The sequence below is a fragment of the Callithrix jacchus genome, chromosome 9, assembly GCF_049354715.1.
Source record: "Callithrix jacchus isolate 240 chromosome 9, calJac240_pri, whole genome shotgun sequence".
NCBI classification, from domain to species: domain Eukaryota; kingdom Metazoa; phylum Chordata; class Mammalia; order Primates; family Cebidae; genus Callithrix; species Callithrix jacchus.
The window spans coordinates 132,190,272-132,210,713 of NC_133510.1; the positions used below are offsets into that span (position 1 = coordinate 132,190,272).

General features: G+C 49.2%; 1 protein-coding gene and 1 long non-coding RNA gene across 2 annotated transcripts in view; one reads left to right on the forward strand and one right to left on the reverse strand.

Annotated features, from left to right (window-relative positions):
• Nucleotides 1-1,114: 1,114 nt before the first annotated feature.
• Nucleotides 1,115-20,442, reverse strand: part of TMEM132D (transmembrane protein 132D) — an 880,461-nt gene continuing 861,133 nt past the window's right edge. Inside the window, exons 6-9 of the mRNA XM_035258183.3 lie at nt 13,627-13,832; nt 10,768-11,041; nt 8,203-8,394; nt 1,115-4,395 (exon numbers count right to left, since the gene is read on the reverse strand). Of these exons, the coding sequence (XP_035114074.2) occupies nt 3,211-4,395; nt 8,203-8,394; nt 10,768-11,041; nt 13,627-13,832 (1,857 nt within the window). The 3' untranslated portion in view covers nt 1,115-3,210. The remainder of the gene's footprint in view (nt 4,396-8,202; nt 8,395-10,767; nt 11,042-13,626; nt 13,833-20,442) is intronic.
• On the forward strand, nt 4,276-8,205 carry LOC118144391 (uncharacterized). Its single transcript, XR_013522218.1, has 3 exons — nt 4,276-4,411; nt 4,672-5,108; nt 6,022-8,205. It is a non-coding gene; the product is annotated as an uncharacterized LOC118144391 (long non-coding RNA).

Here is a 20,442-nt window from a genome sequence, read left to right on the forward strand (position 1 = left end):
CCAGTTTCATTGTCTTTTATAAAACTTATGACTGGCTGGGCTCCGTGGCTCACACCTTTAGTTCCAGCACTTAGGGAGGCCAAGGTGGGAGGATCGCTTGAGCCTGAGAGTTCAAGACCAGCCATATCCGTGAAATCATCAAGATTTGCTAAGTGTGGTGGTGTGTGCCTGTAGTCTCAGCTACTCGGGAGGCCGAGGTGGGAGGATCGCTTGAGCCTAAGAGTTCAAGACCAGCCATATCCGCGAAATCATGAAGATTCACTAAGTGTGGTGGTGTGTGCCTGTAGTCTCAGCTACTCGGGAGGCTGAGGTGGGAGGATCACTTGAGCACTCGAGATGCTCAAGGTTATAGTAAGCTGAGATTGTGCCACTGCACTCTAGCCTGGGCAACGAGATAGAGAAAGACCCTGTCTCAAAAAAAAGAAAAAGAAAAAGCCCAGACTTATGACTATCTGAAATTATTTTGTTTGCTGTTTATCCCCCCTGCCCCAATAGATATAAGTAAGGTTTTTGAGCGTGCATGTGCACTTGTTATATGTACGACTCTGTCTCCAGTGCTCACAGCTATTCCTGGCACATAGTAGCTGCTCAGTAAATAATGGCTGACTAAATGATCACTTGCTGCTGTTTGCATGAATGTAAAGGTTTCATGCAACTTCTTGTTATGTGGAATTGTTTTGAGTCTGCAGTTGGTAAATCTAAAATCAACTTTTTAACCCAGCCCAGTGTTACTGCATGTGTGTACACTCGAGACCCAAAGGAAGGACAGCTTTCCTCAGTCTAGCCCAAAGGGAGGCTGGAATACATGCTTGCCTGCCACAGTTCCCACTTACCACTATCAGTCAGGCTTTCAGGAGAGAATTGCATGTGTGATTTATTTGCAAATCCTTTCAGGTCCTGAAGGAGAGCTGCTTAGTACACAGGCACTTTGTCATCATGCGTCGACATCCCCTCCACGCAGAGCAGTGCTACACGATGTAAGGGTGCAACTGGATTGTGCTGGGATCTTTACATCTGCATTTCATTTAGAGCCACCACATTTGCAGAGCCCTTTGCAATTGATGCCAGCCTCTTGGAGGGGGTCAACGTGTAGAAAGACACAGGACAGCCATGAGCCACTGAATGCAAACTTTATATTTACAGTCAGTAAGTTTATAAATATATATTACATTCTTACAATCTACAGTACATTCTACACGTAGGTGGATTTGGGAGTGGGCAGTGGCTGCAGTATTCAACGGAACGCGACACAGGTAAGAATGGAAAGAAATATGAGGACGCTACTGGAAGCAGGGGAGTCCCATCACAAAGGGGTGACAGCTGAATCACCCAGCCAAACAAGGTAAGCAAACTTGCGGACAGGAGCAGGTGACGTACCGGCTGCAGAAACCCCAGTCTCAAGAGCAAACGGATAGCACCACAGTTGCAGGGGACAGGGCTAGGGCTGGAAGCATAAACAGGTGAAATTGACACATGATCTAAAGAGAATTCCATTCTGTGGAGAGGAGAAGGAATGAAGACACCCTTGGAATTACAGAAACAGAAAGGAAGCAAGGAGAGAGGTTCGGAGGGGGAGAGAGATACAGAGACACACACACAGAGACTGGAAAACATCTAAAGAGCAGAGAGAGAGAGAAATAAAATGACACAGAAGGAAAAATGGAAGATGGATTAAACAGCACGGCCTCTTCTGCCTGCCACTCCCTGTCCCCGACCATATTTCAAAGGATCATAGCTGGCTGGCAATCATCCAGCACACCGTTCGCTACCTTGGAGTGAGTGTGAGATGGGGCAGGAATCCTCTGAGTCTCCCTTCACAGGCTCAGCAAGTGAGGGGATTCAGAGATCTCCAGAGTCATGCTGATCTTAAGCAACGCTAAACCTTTCGGGGCTGACTGCTGGACCAATCACTTGCAAACCTGCATCTCCACCACATGCACCGAGGCCCCCACCCCTTCCCACCTACAAGGCGAAGAAGCCTTCTGTGCTGTCTGGGTGTGTGCTGGACCCACTGCTTTCGTACCCAGAACCCCCCAACTCCACATGCCCTGCGCATTCCACACCGACACCCAGGTTTGTCTCAACAGCCTCGAGGGCACATTCTTGGATGGGAACAGTGAAAGACCCATCCCAAGTGGCTCTTTTTTTTCTAGAAAAGCAATGGAACGTATATCCCCTGGTGTGGAATTCACTGTGCATACGTACTGCCCATGCCCAGAGACCAGCCTCTTCACAGATGGACGGCATGGGGCATATGCCCAGGTTGGAGGGGGTCTTCTCTAAAGAATGTCACTTGGGAGTTGCCACAAAACCCAGGGGGATGAAAAAGACTCAGCAAATACTAGAAACTGCCCTCTCCCGCCCCCACCCACACGTGACCAACGGCTTTGGGGAGGGTGGCGATGTAGTGGAAGAGTACAAATGGAACCGTGGGAACTTGCTATGAATAGAAAGAGCCTGGTTCTCTGAGCCCGATTCAGATTCTATGCCCAGTATCTTTAGTTTACAAATAAAGAAGTGCTCTGAAGGGCTCAGAGGATTTGCGTACGTGCGTTTCTCCTTGGCATGTAGTTACAAAGGCATTTGTGGCCTAGTGGCCCACATGCTCCCTTTCAGTCCTTGTCAGCCACTGCCTTGGCCTGTCCATGATCTGAGCCAGCTCTGGCCCAGTCTTTGAGAGACAGCGACCCACAATCATGCCTGCCACGGCCGACAGCGGCACTGGACTGCCTGTGATGGCGCGCACAGCGAGACGTGCCGCTCCGGTTTCCACGACACGCCCCCTCCCACTGACCCACGGATGCCCCACCTGAGTTGCGTTTTTCTTCCATAGTCTGCAGTATTGAACGCTGGAGCCATGTGGATTTTACAACATCCAAATTGTTTTGATTACAGAGAGAGAGAGAGAGGATGTTCTTTCCTGGAAACTCTCAGATGCTCAGGGATTCAGAACTTGTGTTTGACTCCAGTTTTAGAAATCTTGCCATGCATGATAACCTCTTCAGCAAGATGCCGTAGGTAGGCTGGAATGTGGGCGTCGATGCGGACTCGACGCCTCCTGCAGAGCCGAGGTCGCTGGCTGAGGCTCTGCTGACGGTGCCATCCTCCTCCTGTCCTGCTGTTTGATTTCTCTCCGGGGGCACCATTGCTACACATCCTGGAATTAAAGGCTGAAAGGTGAGTGAGGACCAACATCTGTGTGTGTCTGGCTTACACATTTTCATGGAACCTTTCCATGTAGTTTTGCAGCTCAGTGCAGTCCCCGGGGTCCAGGTCCTGGCAGACCCACTTAATGTCATCCTCGCTACTCATCACTACGGAGTTCCTGGTGGGGCACTCATCGTCAGATGACACGGCGGTGAAGGTGGTGAATTTCACCCTTTTCCTTTTTGAGGTAGGGGAGGTCGGGGGCTCACTTTTCTGATCTTTCCCATCGATGATGATGGGTCCCAAAGGTTTGAACAGCTGCCCGTTGATGCTCTTCTGGGAGTTTGTGCTGAGGAGATATTTACTCTCCTCAAAATCCAAGCCCCTGTCAACGGCAGTGATCTGCTCGTCTTGCGAGGAGGCAAAGTTGATGCGATTCTCCAGCAGCTCTGCCTGGTTGCTCAACCCAACCCAGTCATGGGAGTGACTCATCCCTTCCTGCTCCTCGAAGGGAACCTGTTTGTGTCTGTATTTTAGTGCAAAGGTCACGCAATTTATCAAGAACACCAAAATGGCCAAACAGAAGACACCCAACAAAGCATACATCCCAATTTCTAGGTCGCTCAGCCCTTTGGATGCCTGCATGAGGTCATTCCCATCCATCTCCCCGTTGCTTCTGGGGAGGTCCACCTGTGCTGGGAAGCTGGTGAGGTCGCTGGGGACAGTCTGCCAGTGGCTCTCGCCATCCAAAAGGCTTTCCCGGCCTTTCTTCTTCTGCAGGAGGGACCTGTCTGTCGTGGTGCCCCGTCCCTCCATGATCCCCATGGAAGAACTGCCATAGGACTGTCCTTCTTGGCTCCCCCATTCCTGCAGCGGTTTTTTGGGCCGTCTGTCACTGACATTGTTTTCCAGGTGAACCCCTGGCCCTGTGCGTCTACTGTCGCTGGTGTTGGGGTTAGCATCGTTTTGGCCAAATTTAACTTTGATGTTTGCTGTTCCCACAGCTAACACACTCTTCCTCTTGGATTTCTGGCAGGATTCACTGATAACCATTTCCACCTTCACCAGGGCGCCTTGTCCTTCCGTTTCCGCAGCAATTACAGGCCACTTGAATTTGGGGTCTTGGTGGATGGAGACCACCTTCTCATCCAAGGATGTGGCCATTAAGGAGAAGTCTTTCCCATCGTAAATATCCAGGGGTGTGACTGAGCCATCACTGAACTGGACCCAGCAACTGATGGCTGCTTCCTATGGAGAAAAATATGTAAGTTAATAAAAATGGGCCAAAAAACTCATTGAGCCCTAAGTCTTAGCATAGTAGATACACTATGGCCAAAATATTGCTATGAAAACAAAGACAAACCTTTCAAACAGGTAGAAATAAGTGATAAGTACCAGGAGTATAAAAGGAAACATTCTCCTAAGATGCAAAAGCAAAATACAACAACAAAATGACAAACCAGGGCCAGGATTTAACACTCCATACAAAGATTTACTTTTCTTTCTTTTTTTTCCCTCCTGTAGGTGTTAAAAGGAAGATGGGCCCTTGGGCTGTTCAGAATCGACATCTGAACAGTAATAAAATGCACCACAAAGGAAATTACTGGTTAGCGGGATCTTTTACGAGTGCTACGCATTCAAATGAAAAATGTTTATTACATAATTTTTAAGTTGTAATAGGAGTCTCCACTGATTACTGGCAATACAGATGAAAGCCTCTGAGCTAGACAAGCCCCACAGCAGGGCTGCAGGCTTGGTTTTGCCAGCCTCGCCTCTTCCGGGTCCCCGGAGAGATCTGTGCTGGCCTCAGGACACAGTCTTGGCTTGGAGGGAGGAGTTAAGCCTGACGGCCAGAGAGGGAGAAGCATCTTGACTGGAGCGTCTTCTCCTCTTGCACCACCCCACCCTCCACCCAGCCCAGCTGGAGGTAACTGGAAGTCCAAAAAGCAGCCAGAGCTAAGGTTTGTGCACCTCTCAACCTCCCACTTTTTCCACTCTGTTGATTTAGACCAACTTTCTTTGCAAATAGTTTGACCAGGCAGATCGTTGGAGATAACCTCCAATTTTATGCAAGCCTCTAATTCTGGTGAAGGTGTTATTTGACAGCACAGTGGCACATCCACCGCTTCTTCCCTCCTCCCTCCCTCTTGGAGAACCTGCTCCACCCAAGCCCCAGATGGCGGCCCATGACCCTGCGTGCTGGGCCACAGCTACAGCTGATTGGAATGAGACAGCTGCTGCCATTAGTGCTATCAATCTCAGCAACGCTGAGCTGGCCAGCATATCTCTCTCTCTCTCTCTCTCTCTCTCTCTCTCTCTCTCTCTCTCTCTCTCTGTCTCTCTCTCTCTCTCTCTCTCTCCTCTCTCTCTGTCTCTCTCTCTCTGTCTCTCTCTCTCTCTCTCTCTCTCCTCTCTCTCCTCTCCCCTCTCTCTCCCCTCTCTCTCTCTCTCCTCTCTCTCTCTCCTCTCTCTCTCTCTCTCCTCTCTCTCTCCCTCCCTCCCTCCCTCCTCCCCCCACTTTCTTTCTCTTTCTCTTTCTGTCTCAAACTTGAAATTAGAAAAACAAGACTGAAGAAGTTAGGCTTGGGAAGATGTGTAGTGGGGCTGATATAAAGTTAGGGAATGAAGCCCTCTGATGGATTATGTATAAGCAAATGTCTGGATACAAAAAAAAGCAGAGCATTTATCCATAGGAAGACAATGAGTTAGACCAAAATGAAAACACAGGTGAGAGAGACAGTGGGCATGAGAGTGTTGACCTTCCCTTTCCTCTGAGGTCTTCCAGCTGAGTTCTGTGAGACTTCTAGTCCTCAGAACACACCCCTTGTTATTTCATCTCACTTGAGTGGATTTCTTTCTCTTGCAACACACCAGCCCCTGACCATGACGGAAGACATTTCACACAGGTGTTGCTTAGTCTTTGAAGGTAAGAAGCGAGGCTCCTCAAACGTGGCTGGTGGCCTCTGCTCCTTCATTCCGCTCAGCCAAGAAATGCTGATTCTGTTAGAGACTGACTCGGACTACCTGCTAGGCAGAGAATCCTGCCGAAGCACAGTGCAGAGGCCACTGGATGTGACACTGACCAGGTTCTCTCCATCCACCAGGAAATCTGAGCAGAGCATTCAAATGCACAGCGGGTTTCCTGAAACCACCTCTGCCAGGGCCAAGCTGTGTGCAAGGAGTAAGAGCCCCACACACCATCTACGGAGCACATCTCGGGGTGGTGTGCTTAGCTCTACACGGCAGGAACGGATTAGCCCTCTGGCCTTCTTCTAGCTGCATCTTATACCTTCCTTAATGCCTTGCTGGCGGCCAGCGGGTGATATCTCCCATAAAGACTGAGAAAAGCCTCAGGTTATTTCTTCATTGCTATCTGTAACATGCCTCTCGGCTGGCATCCTTCCTTGAGAAAAAGGAGGTTTGCTTTGGCCAAGAGTTCGTATCTGTTATTGGGATCATGCACTTTCAAGTGTTTTCTAATCCAAAACTCTGCAAAGACTGTCGTATAAAGATGAGATTAGCGCGTGCCTGAGAGGGGAGCATGGCATGACAGGTGCTGGCTGGGCAAGTGGGGAGGATCTTTGTGCCCTTTGGCAGGTCCAGTGTGGCGCTCCCGCCTCCTCGAACATGGTCGCAGCCACAGCTGGTGCACACAGGCAGGGCAGGCCTGGTACCTCACCTGCTGAGGAGGAATGCACAGGAAAGGTTCCTGATCCAGAAGGGAAGTGGCCAGTACAGTGTCCCATACGGGCTGGAGGGCTCCCTTTTCATGGGCACAAAGAACTAACCACCTGCAACCACTGAGTTTTGTTGTTAAGCAAAGTTCAGCCAACTCCCTGTGTTCTAAAAAAGGTTTATCCACTTCTAATGAGGGAGAAGAACTTACTACATTCAAAGGTCCTCTGTAACAGTCCCCTTTGTAGGCCATTGTATCCACACACAAACACATGCACCATACACATACACACAACACATAATATACACACAACATACATATACGCTTAGACGCACACTGGTGCCTATACAACGCATACACACACAATACTGACACAAGACACATGCATATAGACACATAAAGCAAAAACACAGACCCACAACACACACATACATGTGCACACATAACACAGACACAATGCATACATACACACAACAGGCACAATGCATACATACATTCACAACACACATACACATATACATGCACACAGATTCCTATACAACACAAACATACAACACAAAACAAAATACTGACACAAGACACATACACATGCATACACAATGGCACACATAAAGCAAAAACGACATAGGCACACAGCACACACAGATACATGCAATCACACAATACATTCACAACACACATGTACATATATATGCACACAGGTTCCTATACAACCAAAACACACAGAACACAAAATGAGCAACACAAAATACTGACAGAAGACACATACATATACACACATGCACATAGACAAAGCGAAAACACATACATACATAACAGACAACACACATACAACACACAGAAACACACACAACACACTGTTAGCTCACACTGGTTCCAAAGAAAGTAAAAGAAACCCCCAAGTGACATCACCATGAGTTCTCTGTTTCTGCCTTGAGCTGAACAAGAAAGTGATCTCCCGCCACGGGCTCCCCACAGACTCAGCAGGTCTGGCACCTCCGCTCCAGCAGGACCTCGGCAGCAGGCTGTGCACCTGCTGTCAGCCTGCATGTGCCCTCACGCTCACGTGGAAGCAGGAAGCGTGTGGACAGCACAGGTGACCCCCTGCACGCACTTTCACGATGATGGATGAGGGGTGGGCCTTTCCTCCGGGGCTCCTGCCCCTTGGTGGCTTCCCATTTTTTGCAGTTGCAACCCTTATGTATGTGTATATTTCTTTCATCTCTGCATGGGGGAGCTGGGAAACATGACAGAGCAGTCGTCTGCTTCAGAAGCTCCCTTTGCAGGTGGAGAAACACCCAATGTGTGATCCCACTGTGTTGTGGGGCCCGCCTGGTGTGGGACCCCCGCTGAGCTGTGTCTCAAGCCCTCCTCTATACCTGTTTGGGCCTCTGCAGAAGTTCCTGAGCCACCGCAGTGGCAAAGATGGCCCTGTTGCTTCCTGGGCTGAGCTGCAAGGACAGCGACAGCCCCGTCACCAGCTGCACCCCGAGGTCCGTGATGGTCACCTTCTCGTCCAGCACAGTGATGGTCTTTTCAGCCAGGATGGTGTCTGACAGAGGAGACAGGATCTGGAGGGCAGAAGCGACATGACAAGGAAAGGCTCTCTGTGGTCCGGGCACTTCCTCCAGTCGCAGGAGGAGGTGCCCGGTGTGCAGGTGGCGACAGGGCAACACATGAGCCAGAATGAACGAGAATGGGTCTTTCCCACTGATGCCGCCTGCCAAATCATACATTTTGCTTGAGAAAATGTAATGCAATTTTTGCATAACAATGACGTGGTATGTAGACGTGGGCAGATAGGGCTTGGTCCCTCCCCACACCCCACATTCAGCTCCATTTCCCACCGTGCTCCATCCTGGACAGGAGGAACTAACATTTTCATTTGCCTGTTAACTTTATGATTCTTCTACAGCACAGATCGTCTCTCTACTCTCTAGTGTGTATTTCGTTTAACATTATTTATTTTACTTAAATGATTTGGTTTTTTAAAAGCCTTCCTGTCATCAGTGAACAGTGGGTTGGGTGTACTGGTTATATAGTGATAGCTTTCTCATGTGCAACCAGAAGGTGGAGCCTGCTGGCCCATCTCAATCCTGTGTGTCACTGGAGACCCCACCGGGCACTCAGGGAAATGCTGCGCGTGATGCCTGACGATGTGGGATATGGTTGGGCATGCTCTGATAAACATAGGTTATAAGCGTGAATGCCTGAGGCCAACGACTCCAAGCCTCATTTCTCCTCTGGACACATGGAATGACCTGGGAAATGAGGCTTGTGTGCAGTTTAGACCTTGAACAGGAAACCTGCTTTTGAGGAACTTCTGTGGCATCACCTCTTCCTCCTCTCACTTTCGCCCAAACAATGAAGAGCTGTCTTAGACTCCTCATGACTGTGTGTAACTCAGCCTCCTGGAGGAGATGGGCTGCACCCTCTGTTCTCCTGCTTTCTCGAACTCTTTCTCCTTTCACGTTTTTGGTGATATCTATGATGTATGTCACGACAGCACTTTTCCCAGGATGCTTTAAGACCAGGAATCAAAGCTCCTTATTTCTAACTGAATGCCACCTTCACTGTCTGGTCTGATGGTGATAATTTAAATGGCAGCTAGCATGAGAGATGTGTCCCCAGAGGAAAGTGGACAAGTGAATGTGTGACTCAGGAGGATGCAGTGAGATAAGAGAAAGAACCAAGGCTCGCAGGACTAGATGCCTCACCAAAACAGTGTCCGTGTGTCATGTGTGGTTTCAGAACAGCACGTCTCTTCCTCTTGCACTGACATTATCACTTAAGGGAAAATGTGAGCACTGAATTCTCATCTCACTGTGAGCTTCTGGGCATCAGTATCAGTGAAGCCTATAGATTTACGGTGGGGATTCAGGTCTTCCAACTTCTTAGTTTTGGAGGTTGCAAGCTCTCATCTATGAGGCAGATATGTTTTGTCTGACCCAAATCATATTTTAAAATAGAATGAATGACCATTTAGAGAGCCAGAAGATTTTATATAAAAACACAGAATTCCAGCTTTTCTGGAAAATTGTCACGCATGGCTGCAGTGGACATTTCTCATTGGCAGCTTGTGGCTGTGTAACAGATTGCCCCTTTTCCACAGCCCTCACCACTCCCTGTTGTCTCTCTAACGCTCAGAGCAAAATCAGCTGCTGTCTTTCAGCTCCTACCCAGCCTATTCTCCTCACAGATGGTAGCTTCTGAGCTTTTAGAGATCATTTGAGCATGTGACTCCTGGTCTACAGCCCAAATCTATTTATTTTCCTCCTTGGATAAAATGAAGTTTTATGTATACCAGCCACTCTTCTAGAATGGATATGTTTTCAATCTTCCATGATCTGATCTAGGCTCAGTTACAACGATTTCTCAGGCACAGCTGTTTTAGAAACCTCACAGATTGCCTGATAAGACAGTCGCCTCGCTTGCAGATGGGGCAGCTGCTGAGAAATAAGCTCTTCCTTTGGCTCCAATGTACGTTATTTGGGTGATGGATACAAGGCAGACACGCAATATGTCCAGGAAACAAAACTGTGCTTGTGCCCCTTACGTGTGTGCAGAAAGAAAACCAACTCTTGGTTTGTTCTCAGCTGGGAGGTAAATGACCAAACCCTTGCAAGCCTCCCAGAACACTGTTTTGTGCAAGTGTTTGTTTCAAAACCCGAGTGTTGCGGCTGGTCCTCTCCAGCCATGTTACCCAGGCCAATCTCAAACTTCTGAGCTCAGATGATCTGCCTGCCTCAGCCTCCCAAAGTGTTGGGATCACAAGCCTGAGCCACCGTGCCCAGCCAGCACCACTGGTATTGTTTACTGGACAATTTCTTTGAATTTACCCATCCCGAAACTACATACTATTCCCAGTAATGACAAGCAGCTGAATTCTCCTCTGAGCGGAGCAGAGGTGAGAAGACAGAGAGCTTGCTTTGGAGATTTTGTACCTGAATGGTGGTCATCCCAAGCTCCTGCCCCATCAGGATCTGTCCACCCTGCAGCCTGGCTATCCTGGGCTCCTCCACCTGCACGAAGTCATTTATCAGCTCTGTGATGTCCACTTGCCAGTCGGAGCCCAGCAGGTGGGCCAGGTGTCCCCCAGGGCTGGCCGCCTCAGCCACGAACTGCGTGAGGACCCGCACCATGGCGTGCTGGTACTGCAGGGTGCAGCCGCGGCCCCTCCTCTCATCGTCCTCCTCTTCCTCACTGTCCCCAGTGGGCCTGTGAAAGAGACAGGGCAGTTTGTAGATAGTTACTTGTTGGTCCTCTAGAAGGCGCTGTGTGTGGAGCCTGGTGGGGGTGCAGAGGGAAGGAGCCTTCAAGGGGTTTACAGGCAGACATGCAGGGGTGAAATTCAGATACTAACCACTGCACTGGACTGAGCACTGACCAATCAGCATGACCAGTGCAGCAAGCAGGGTTTCAGCTATTTCCAATGACCTTCTCACCTCCTCGTGTTTCAGCTGTTTCCAGTGACCCTCTCACCTCCTGGTGTTTCAGCTATTTCCAGTGACCCTCTCACCTCCTCATGTTTCAGCTGTTTCCAGTGACCCTCTCACCTCCTGGTGTCTGCTTTGTATAAACCCCTCCCCTTGAGTGTGGGCTGGATCTAGTTTCTTTTGTCCAGTGAAAAAGTTATGGCAAAGTGAATGGCTGGTCACTTTCGTGGCTAGACTTGAAAAGCCCGTGACTTCTGTCTTGCTTGTGTTGTCTTTCCTTGGTTCTTCTCACTCGCTCACTCTGATGAAGCAAGCTGCATGCTGTGAGCCACGCTGTGGAGGTTCCCACCCAGCTAGAAACAGAGAGTGACCTCTGGCCAGCACCAGCGAGGAACTGAGAACAGCCAGCACCTGCACGACTGATCCTAGACATAGATCCTTCCCCATGTGAGCCTTGAGACGGGACCCCAGCCCCACCGACACGTGGGTTGCAGCCTGGCAGAGGCCCTGCTCAGAAGACCCAGCTCAGCCATGCCTGGATTCCAGATCCATGGAACTGTTAGACAATGCATGTTGTTTTTTTCCCTTTTGCAGCAGGGCCTTGCTCTGTTACCCAGGCCGGAGTGCAGTGGTGCAATTTCAGCTCACTGCAGCCTCGAACTCCTGAACTCAAGCAATCCTTCCACTCCAGCATCCTGAATACCTGGGACTATGGTGCAAGCTACCATGCCTGGCTGATTTTTAAAATTTTGTGTAGAGATGTGGTGTCGCTATGTTGCCCAGGCTAGTCTTGAACTCCTGGGCTTAAGCCATCTGCCTGCCTCAGCCTCAGTGCTGGAACTACAGGCATGAGTCAGCATGCCTGGCCCGCATGTTGTTCTTTTAAGCCACATTAACTTTGGGGAGACTTTTTAAACCACTAAGCTTTGGGATAAGCCACTGTGTTAGACAGAATGGCCAGCTAACGTGACAGGGCCAGGGATGAATGGTGTGGCTCTGTACCCCATCACACAACGCGGGTGAATGTTTAACCAAAGGTGAGGCCAAATGTAGTAAGTACGGCAGAGAAGGCCAGGGTGGTTGGAAGGAGACAGATGTCAGCTGCTCCTCAACATCTGGCCCCTCACATGCAGTCAGCCCTTTGATGGGACCATCTCGGTCTCCATCAGAGCAGCAGCTGCTCCCTCTCACACTCACTCTGCTGCCATGTCTGAATCAGGAAGCTGTGACAGCACCTGGGATGCACTGCGGTCAGACCCACCCAGGTCTTTGGTGAATCTTCCCCTCCAGTCTCTTCCCTCTGCAGCACCAATGGCCGCTCTCTAATCCACACGCCCAACTCAACACCAGAAACCCCAACAACCAAAAAGAATCATTGCGGAAGCCAGGTCCATGAGCCCCACATTGCAGAAGCCACCTCCCAGCTGTCCACGAGACCCACAGGCTTTGTCCTTGAAGTGTCACTTCTCCCAGGGGTCACAGGACTAAAGGAGTGAGCTTGCAAGAAGAGGAACGTACGTTATTCCTCAGATAAGCACCAATTCTCCACCCCCCGTTGAGTACGCAGACTCCAGGAATATTTTATTGTCTCATTCTGCCACACATACTTACTTTTAGCAATCAACATGTCCCCAGTGCGTGAATTCTTACACATGGTTTCTCTGAGATGACAGTTTGTGAATGAAGAGCCTGGCTCCTACCACCCTCTTTACATGGTGTTCGCAAGGTTGCCCAATGGTGGATGGTGGAGACTCCTGGGACTGTACCAAACACCATGGGGTAATGTATCAGACACTCAGTGGGCGACCTCAGACCTCGTTTCACCAGGCAGAGAGCTCAGAGCTTCTGCACTGAAGCACAGAGAGGCAGCTAAGATCAGGCTGACCCTGTCAGATGTCCTTCCAAGGGACATCCGGTGCCTTCTTTCTAGCATCAATTTTCCCTTCTCCTGGAATTTGTCCGTTCATCCAGCCTTAGTCCACCTCCCCCTCCAGCTCCTCTGGCTCCAGCTGGTGAAGTCCAGCCAGCTATGCAGTATGTCCGAGAGACTTGGCTACAGTAACTAGATAAGGAAGGGTACAAAATCCCAGTGAGGATCAGACTGAAATTCAGGACTTTGCTGAAACTGGTGGGAAGGAGAGGAGCCACTTTCTGCTGGAGTTGCAGAGAAGAGAAAAATGGAAGCCGGGAACCTCCTGAGAAACACTGATAGAGAATGAAACTAACACAGAGCAAATCAAAGCTGAGTGGTGGAGGGAGGCTTGGTCTTAAGGGTACCATGTGCATCCTCAGACCCAGCCATGCCCGAATATACCACCCTGTACATTTCCTCCTTAGCCTGCCATGAAGTTTGAGGGGGACACCCACCTCCTGCTGGAGACGATGGGTACTCTCCAGCCCTTGATCTGATTGAGCTCGGTGTCGGAGACCTCGATCTGCAGCGGAAGCCGGGGCACCCACACTGTCATCTCCAGGGGGCTGCTCAGGTGCTGGTAGGTGAAGTTCACCACCACATTCACCTTGCCTTTCATTTCCTTCCCATTGACAAAGACATAGTCACATCTGTCAGAGACCTGTAAAGAGGTGAGAGAGAAATGGGGAGGGGAAGGTGAGCCTTCATCGCACTGCATGGCCCGAGGAGGAGGAAAGGGGAACACCCTGGCTGGTGGAGACCACTTACTGTGGGGAGGAGGTCCAGGTGTGGAGTAGACATCGTCTGTTGCTTTTGAGCATAGCAGATGTTGTTATGATAGGTGCTCTCTGAGCCTACCTGGGATTCCTGCGGTCCCTGTGGCTGGGTTGGTGCACTCCGCCCAGGGGCTGCAAGTGTGTTGTTGACAAGTCATCCCACATCTTCCATAGAAGACTGCCCTTAGGTCTTAAGAGCTCCTCGTGGAGCTGGCTGTGCTACACCCAAACCTGACCTTGCTTAGCGTCTCCTCTTCCCATCCTACTCTCTTCCCTCCCACATGGGTGCATCCTGTGCACGTCCTCAACAGAGCATGTGCAGACCACTTTCCCTCTCAGGCACAGGGGTGGATTCTGAACCCCATCCTGCAGAGTTCCCTAGAGAGGCTCAAAGGGATTTCACAGAAGTTGCCACCATGTGAGCTAGCTCAAAGATGCACCTCCTGCTGGTTTTTCAAAATGTGTCCTGTCTTGCTGTTCACTCCCTCATTCTGCATCCAGAGTTCATTGCCCAAATAAATCACCTGCCCTCAAATGCATGTCTCAGGCTCTGCTTTTCAGGTAATCCAAATATGTGGATTCATTTCACCCTCAGAACAGCCACAACACTAGGCACCACTGCCATTCCCATATTCCAGCTGAGGAAGTCGGGAGTAGGGGAGCCTGCCTATGTTTCTACCAGGAAGGGCAGTGCCAGGGTTCAGCCCTGGGAGTCTGGCTCCAGAGCCCAGGCTGTCAACTTCTACCTGGCACAAGATGGCTCCTCCATGCCAGCGCTGACGGGAAGAACCAAGTTCAGTGCAAGGACTTTGTTCTCTTGTCTTGTCTCCCAGCTTTCCTGGGGGAGGGCAATGAGTCCATTAGTTCTCATCCTAAACAAGAATTGGGACATGCCTTTGGGGGAGTGTGGTAGCCTAAATAATGGCTCCCAAAGATATCCACTGATCCTCATCCTTAGATGAGTTCACCTGGGCCCTTTCTAAGCTCATGTGGTCTCTGGAGACCTTCCCTAAGTTCCCCTGGGCTGTGAGGACTTTTCCTAACCTCACCTGGGCTCTGGGGACCCTTTCTAAGCTCATCTGGGCTCTGGGAACCTTACCTAAGTTCACCTGGGCTCTGGAGACCTTCCCTAAGTTCCCCTGGGCTCTGAGGACCCTTCCTAAGCCCACCCGAGCTCTGGGGACCCTTCCTAAGCTCACCTGGGCTCTGGGGACCTTACCTGAGCTCACCTGGGCTCTTGGAATGCAGGTTCCTAATCCTAGGTGAGCTTAGGAAGACACAAGCCTAGTCCCCCATGAGAGGACCTGGCCCCAACTCCATCCTAGTCTGGAGAGAAAAATCTGAATGTGTTTTCGCAACAGCTGGAGGCAGCAGAACTCCTTCCAGCATTCGGACATCCATCCTTCCCTTCAGAGCTCTGTCCATTGCATTAGATTGTCAAACATTCCAAACTGCCCCTCTGGGAGATGAACTGGAGAAATGTCACGGTCTAGGTGAGCCGGCAAGACCTGCTCATTATTTCTCGTTAAAATATGACTAACTGTACATGTCAAATAATTTATTAACTGCCACTTTACAATGCTGATGGTTTGAAGGGATAATCTATTAAAACTCTTGAACCCCGTTTATAATCCATTTCCAGCCAGTCACACTGTTCCGTTATGGGGGTATGGTTAATATTTCTGACTCCGGTGTGCATAATCCAGCACTTAGGTGAATTTAATGTCATTTCCTTCTTTTCTGTTTAAGTGCTGTATGAATTTAAATCTTATTTAAATATCACCAACATTCTTGGTAAAATTTATGTTCTTCTAATATTTCTCTCTTTTTCTTTTTTAAGAACCAAAGCTAAGGATGTCGAAATTCTCTTTTCTCTACCCTCAAACTTGGCAGAAGTAGACATCCTACAGGAAAGCTTGCCTCCAATTCTCAAGTTAGGTAGTGCCTTTTTGTGCTTGGTCTCTGTCTTAGATTAAAAATATGGGTCACCTGAGGTCAGGAGGTCACGACCAGCCTGGCCAACATGGTGAAAGCCCATCTCTACTAAAAAAAAAAAAAAAAATCTGGGCGTGGTGGTGCCTGTAGTCCCAGCTACTTGGGAGGTTGAGGCAGGAGGAATCGCTTGAGCTCAGGAGGCTGAAGTTGCAATGAGCCGAGCTCATACCATTGCACTCCAGCCTGGGCAACAGGAGTGAAACTATGTCTCTCTCTATGTAACATTAATAACAGTGGTAACAGTAATAGCAGTGGGTAATATTTATTGTTTGCTACATGCAAGGTACTGCACTGAGTGTCAATAACTTATTCCACTGAATCCTCACAATATATCCATTAGATGGTACCCTTACCCCCATTTTCCAGGTAGTGTCCTATCACCATGACGGGCTGCCACACGGCCTAATTAATCAGAGGAGAGCTTTGGCTCATTATACTAGGCTTATTCATTGGGAAACAGCTTTCCCTAAGTCGGCTGTACGTTAATGAACAACACACCCTTTCTGCCAAGAGATAAGCAAGTTTTAAGTGGATGCACTGGATGACACACTGCACCCAGTTTTAAATGGACACACTGGAGGAGGACGTGCTGTGGTGGGGGTCAGGGACACGGCGCAGATGGACTTCAGGTCAGCAGGGCCACTCCCTCTTACAGAGGGAAAAAGAGGCAGCTTGAGCCTATTGTGCGCTGAATTTGGTTCCTTCCCTAAATTCAAATGAATCTGACTGTATTTTGAGGCGGGGTCTTTAAAGGGGTGGTTACGTAAAAATGAGGTCATCACCGTGGACCCTAACACAATATGCCCAGTGTCCTCTTCTTTTGTTTGTTTTTGAGATGGAGTCTCATTCTGTCACTCAGGCTGGAGTGCAGTGGCACAGTCTTTGCTCACAGCAGCCTTGCCTCCACCTCTAGGCTCAGGCGGCTGTCATGCCTTCTGAGTAGCAGGAACTACAGGCGAGCGCCACCACGCCCAGCTAATTTTTGTATTTTTAGTAGAGATGGGGTTTCGCCATGTTGGCCAGGCTGGTCGCAAACTCCTGACCTCAGGTGATCTACCAGCCTCAGCCTCCAAATTGCTCGGATTATAGGCATGAGCCATCGCACCCGGCCTGGTATCCTTTTAAGAAGAAGAGATCAGGACACTCAGTCATGCAGGGGGACACCAGCGATGCACAGGGGAATGGCCACAGGAGAACACAGTGGGAAGCGGCTGCCCACGGGGCCAGGGAGAAACGAAACCTGCAGAGACCCCGTCTCTGATTTCCGGCATCTGGCACTGTGAGAAAATAAAGCTCTGTGTGTAAGCCACCTGGTCCTGGGAATTGTTCGATGGGAACCCTAGGAGACTATGCAGTCAACTGCGCAGACAAATACAGTCAGCTATTCAATCCCTAGAGCCCGCTTCCCTATTCCAGGAGAGAGCTGCCAGCGTGCATGGAGAGGAGAGCAGTTGGGAACTCGGGAGAGCCAGCTCCTGGTTGGGGCTTCACAGATCAGAGGTGATAGAGCTGGCATCAAGGAAACTGTCTACCTGACAGCCTTCCTGGGTATGCACCTGCACGGACTTGAGTGATTCCGACAGTGACCCAGCAAGGTCGGCATTATTGCAATCCCCAATGTGAAGATGAGAAGCTGAGGCATGATGAGATTGGTGACTTGTTAAAATTCACACAGCTGGGATGCCTCAGATCTGGGATTAGAATCCAATACGTTCTGGGTCCAGGGTCTACCCTCATATCCGTCGCATGCCACAGTGGGATTATGAGGTCTCTGGGGAGCAGAGGTTGAGACAGAAGGTTCATGAGGCTGTAATATCCAAGAAGGAGGAAGGGAAGGACCCAGGATGGCAGTGGGAGCTCTGAGATCAAGAGGAAGACCTGACAACATTTCTGCTAGCTCACCTGAGGGGTCTAGAGCAGAGTGGGCGCCCGGGGAAGAGTCCCGCTTTGGTCAAAGTGGTCAGACCCTTGAACCACCATCCCTGTCAATAGCTGGGGCTACCCGAAAAAGAGCAGGACTCAGCTCAAAACACAAGGACCCCCAAGGAGCTAAGCACTGGGAGCTGTCTGCTACCAGCACTCCTCGAGGCTGAGTGATGGCACTTTCTGGAAGAAAGTCTGAGTCTCTTTCCATGTCAGCCACAGTGGGCCTCTTAGTTATGACACGGAACAGGGATATTCTAGTGTTTTTGGAATCATCTATACCAGAAGATTCTGTGTATAGTCTATATTCTATAGCCTATTTTCTTCTGAAATCAGAAATTCAAATTCCCAGGAAGCTCTGTTATTTTTAAATGAAAACAGAACATTTTTACACAACCTCAAATTTCCACTTTCAGTCCTTTCCTGGGTCAGAGGAAATAATGCATTCCGTGAATGTTCTCTTTTCTTTGTCCTCAAAACTGTCCACCACGTGGCCTGGGTCATGAGATCACACTTGTGTTCTCACAGTCACTGATGAGCGGTCTGGGAGGAAATCATTTTAATCACAATCCACCCAAGCCGCTCTTGCCACGTGCCAGGTGCTGGTCCCAGCCTGGGTTCTCAGCCTCTGCCCTGTCCACATTTGGGGCTAGAGGGATCTTTGCTGTAGGAGGCTGTTCAGGGCAGTGTAGGCTGCTGAGCTGCACCCCTGGCCTCCACCTCCAATGCCAGCAGCATCCCTCTCCCCAGCAGGATGGCCAGCAATGACTGCAGACATTGCTAAAGAACCCCGGGCAGTACCAGCACCCCCAGCTGAGAACCAGTACTGTTTTTAATTTTTACTTTTTTTATTATACTATAAGTTCTGGGGTACATGTGCAGATCGTGCAGGATTGTCACATAGGTATACACGTGCCATAGTGGTGGTTTGCTGCATCCACCCCCTGTCATCTACATTAGGTATTTCTCCTAATGCTATCCCTCCCCAATCCCCTCACCCGCTGCTACCCCTCCCCTAGTCCCCCCAACCCCCAACAGGCCCTGGTATAAGCCCTGTTTGTAAATGTATTTGATTAAGCTCCATGACACAGCTTTTATGACTCTCTGTTAGACAGATGAGGGGACTCTATAAATGAACGGAAATTTTTCTTTTTTAGAAAAACATAAAGGTGTCAACATTTACATTGCCTATATCCATGGAAGAAACTTAGGAATGAGTAATTCAAAGAGATGACTAAAATTTGGGTGTATGTAGCATCTTCCACAAAGAGCAATAATTTTATAGAGAAATAATGGCAGAAAGGAAATGGCCTTAGACCTCCAATGGTTGAGAAACTACAGGAAGGTAAATACATGGGGAAACCGATGGAGACAGGTTTGTTTGCACATGTTTTTTCTGGTGTCAACTCTGGGCTAATCATCGTCTAGAATCATCTCCAGTCTCGAGTTTATATCGTTCTTTTAGGTAGGAAAGGAGTCGGTAAAGAGAACTTTCTTGCCTCTGCTTCTTATTAATTACCTTTAACTCAACATCATTGTAATGTGAAAAACCCATCTTTTGGGTGTCATTCTGGTGTCCTTCAAGTTGAAAGCTTGTGTTCACAAACAAGAACTGCATACGCAGAAGTGTTTAAATTTAATAAAGTCCAGACGATCAATTCTTTCTTTCATGGGTTGCACCTTTGGTGTATCTGAAAACCCATCACCAAACACAAAGAGATCTTGACTTTCCATGCTATCTTGCAGGAATTTTATCGTTTTGCATTTTCACATTTAGTTCTGGGGCCCCCTGTAAGTTAATTTTTGTGAAGGTGTAACCCAGAGGAATAAAATCAGAGGACTGACATTGCTCAGGTTCAAGACTTCCTAGAAAGCTCTAATAGCCAAGACAATGTGGCACTGGTGAAAGAACAGAGAAATTGATGAATAGGACAGAAAAGAGAGCCCAGAAACAGACCTGCATAAATGTAGTCAACTGATCTTTGACAAAGGAGCAAAGGCAACTCAGCGAAGGAAAAGTCTTCGACACCTTTTCAGAAAGCGCTGCTGGAACAACCAGGCATCAAAATTCATACGAATGACAGAAATGCTGATGATGAAATGGATCGCAGAGCTTGCATCCTCACGGATTTTGCTTTTTCAAACCACACAGTGACGAATGTCCCTGTGCCTACCTGCTTGTGCACAAATGCCTGTGTCTCTAGGGTGTCTACCAAGAAGTGAGTCTTACTCCTCCCCTAGTCCCCCCAACCCCCATCAGGCCCCGGTATAAGCCCCAGTATAAGGTAAAGCAGTATTTAAACTCCTCTGACCCATGGCCCTTCACAATGGCCCTGGGAGGCTGCTGCTATGACATCTCCTTCTTTTCTAGATAAAGAACCTTGAGACTCTGGGAGGTGAACGTATGTGGCAGACTGCATTTTCCAAAGATAACCACAGCAGTCTCTCCTACCTGCCCATGTCCTCTCCAAAGTGACCTTGTTATGTCTCCACTAAAGAGGCTGAGTCTAATCCCCTCGCCTCGAATCTGGGCTGGCCTTGAGTGAGTTGCTGGTGTTGGGGCTTAGAAACCGACAT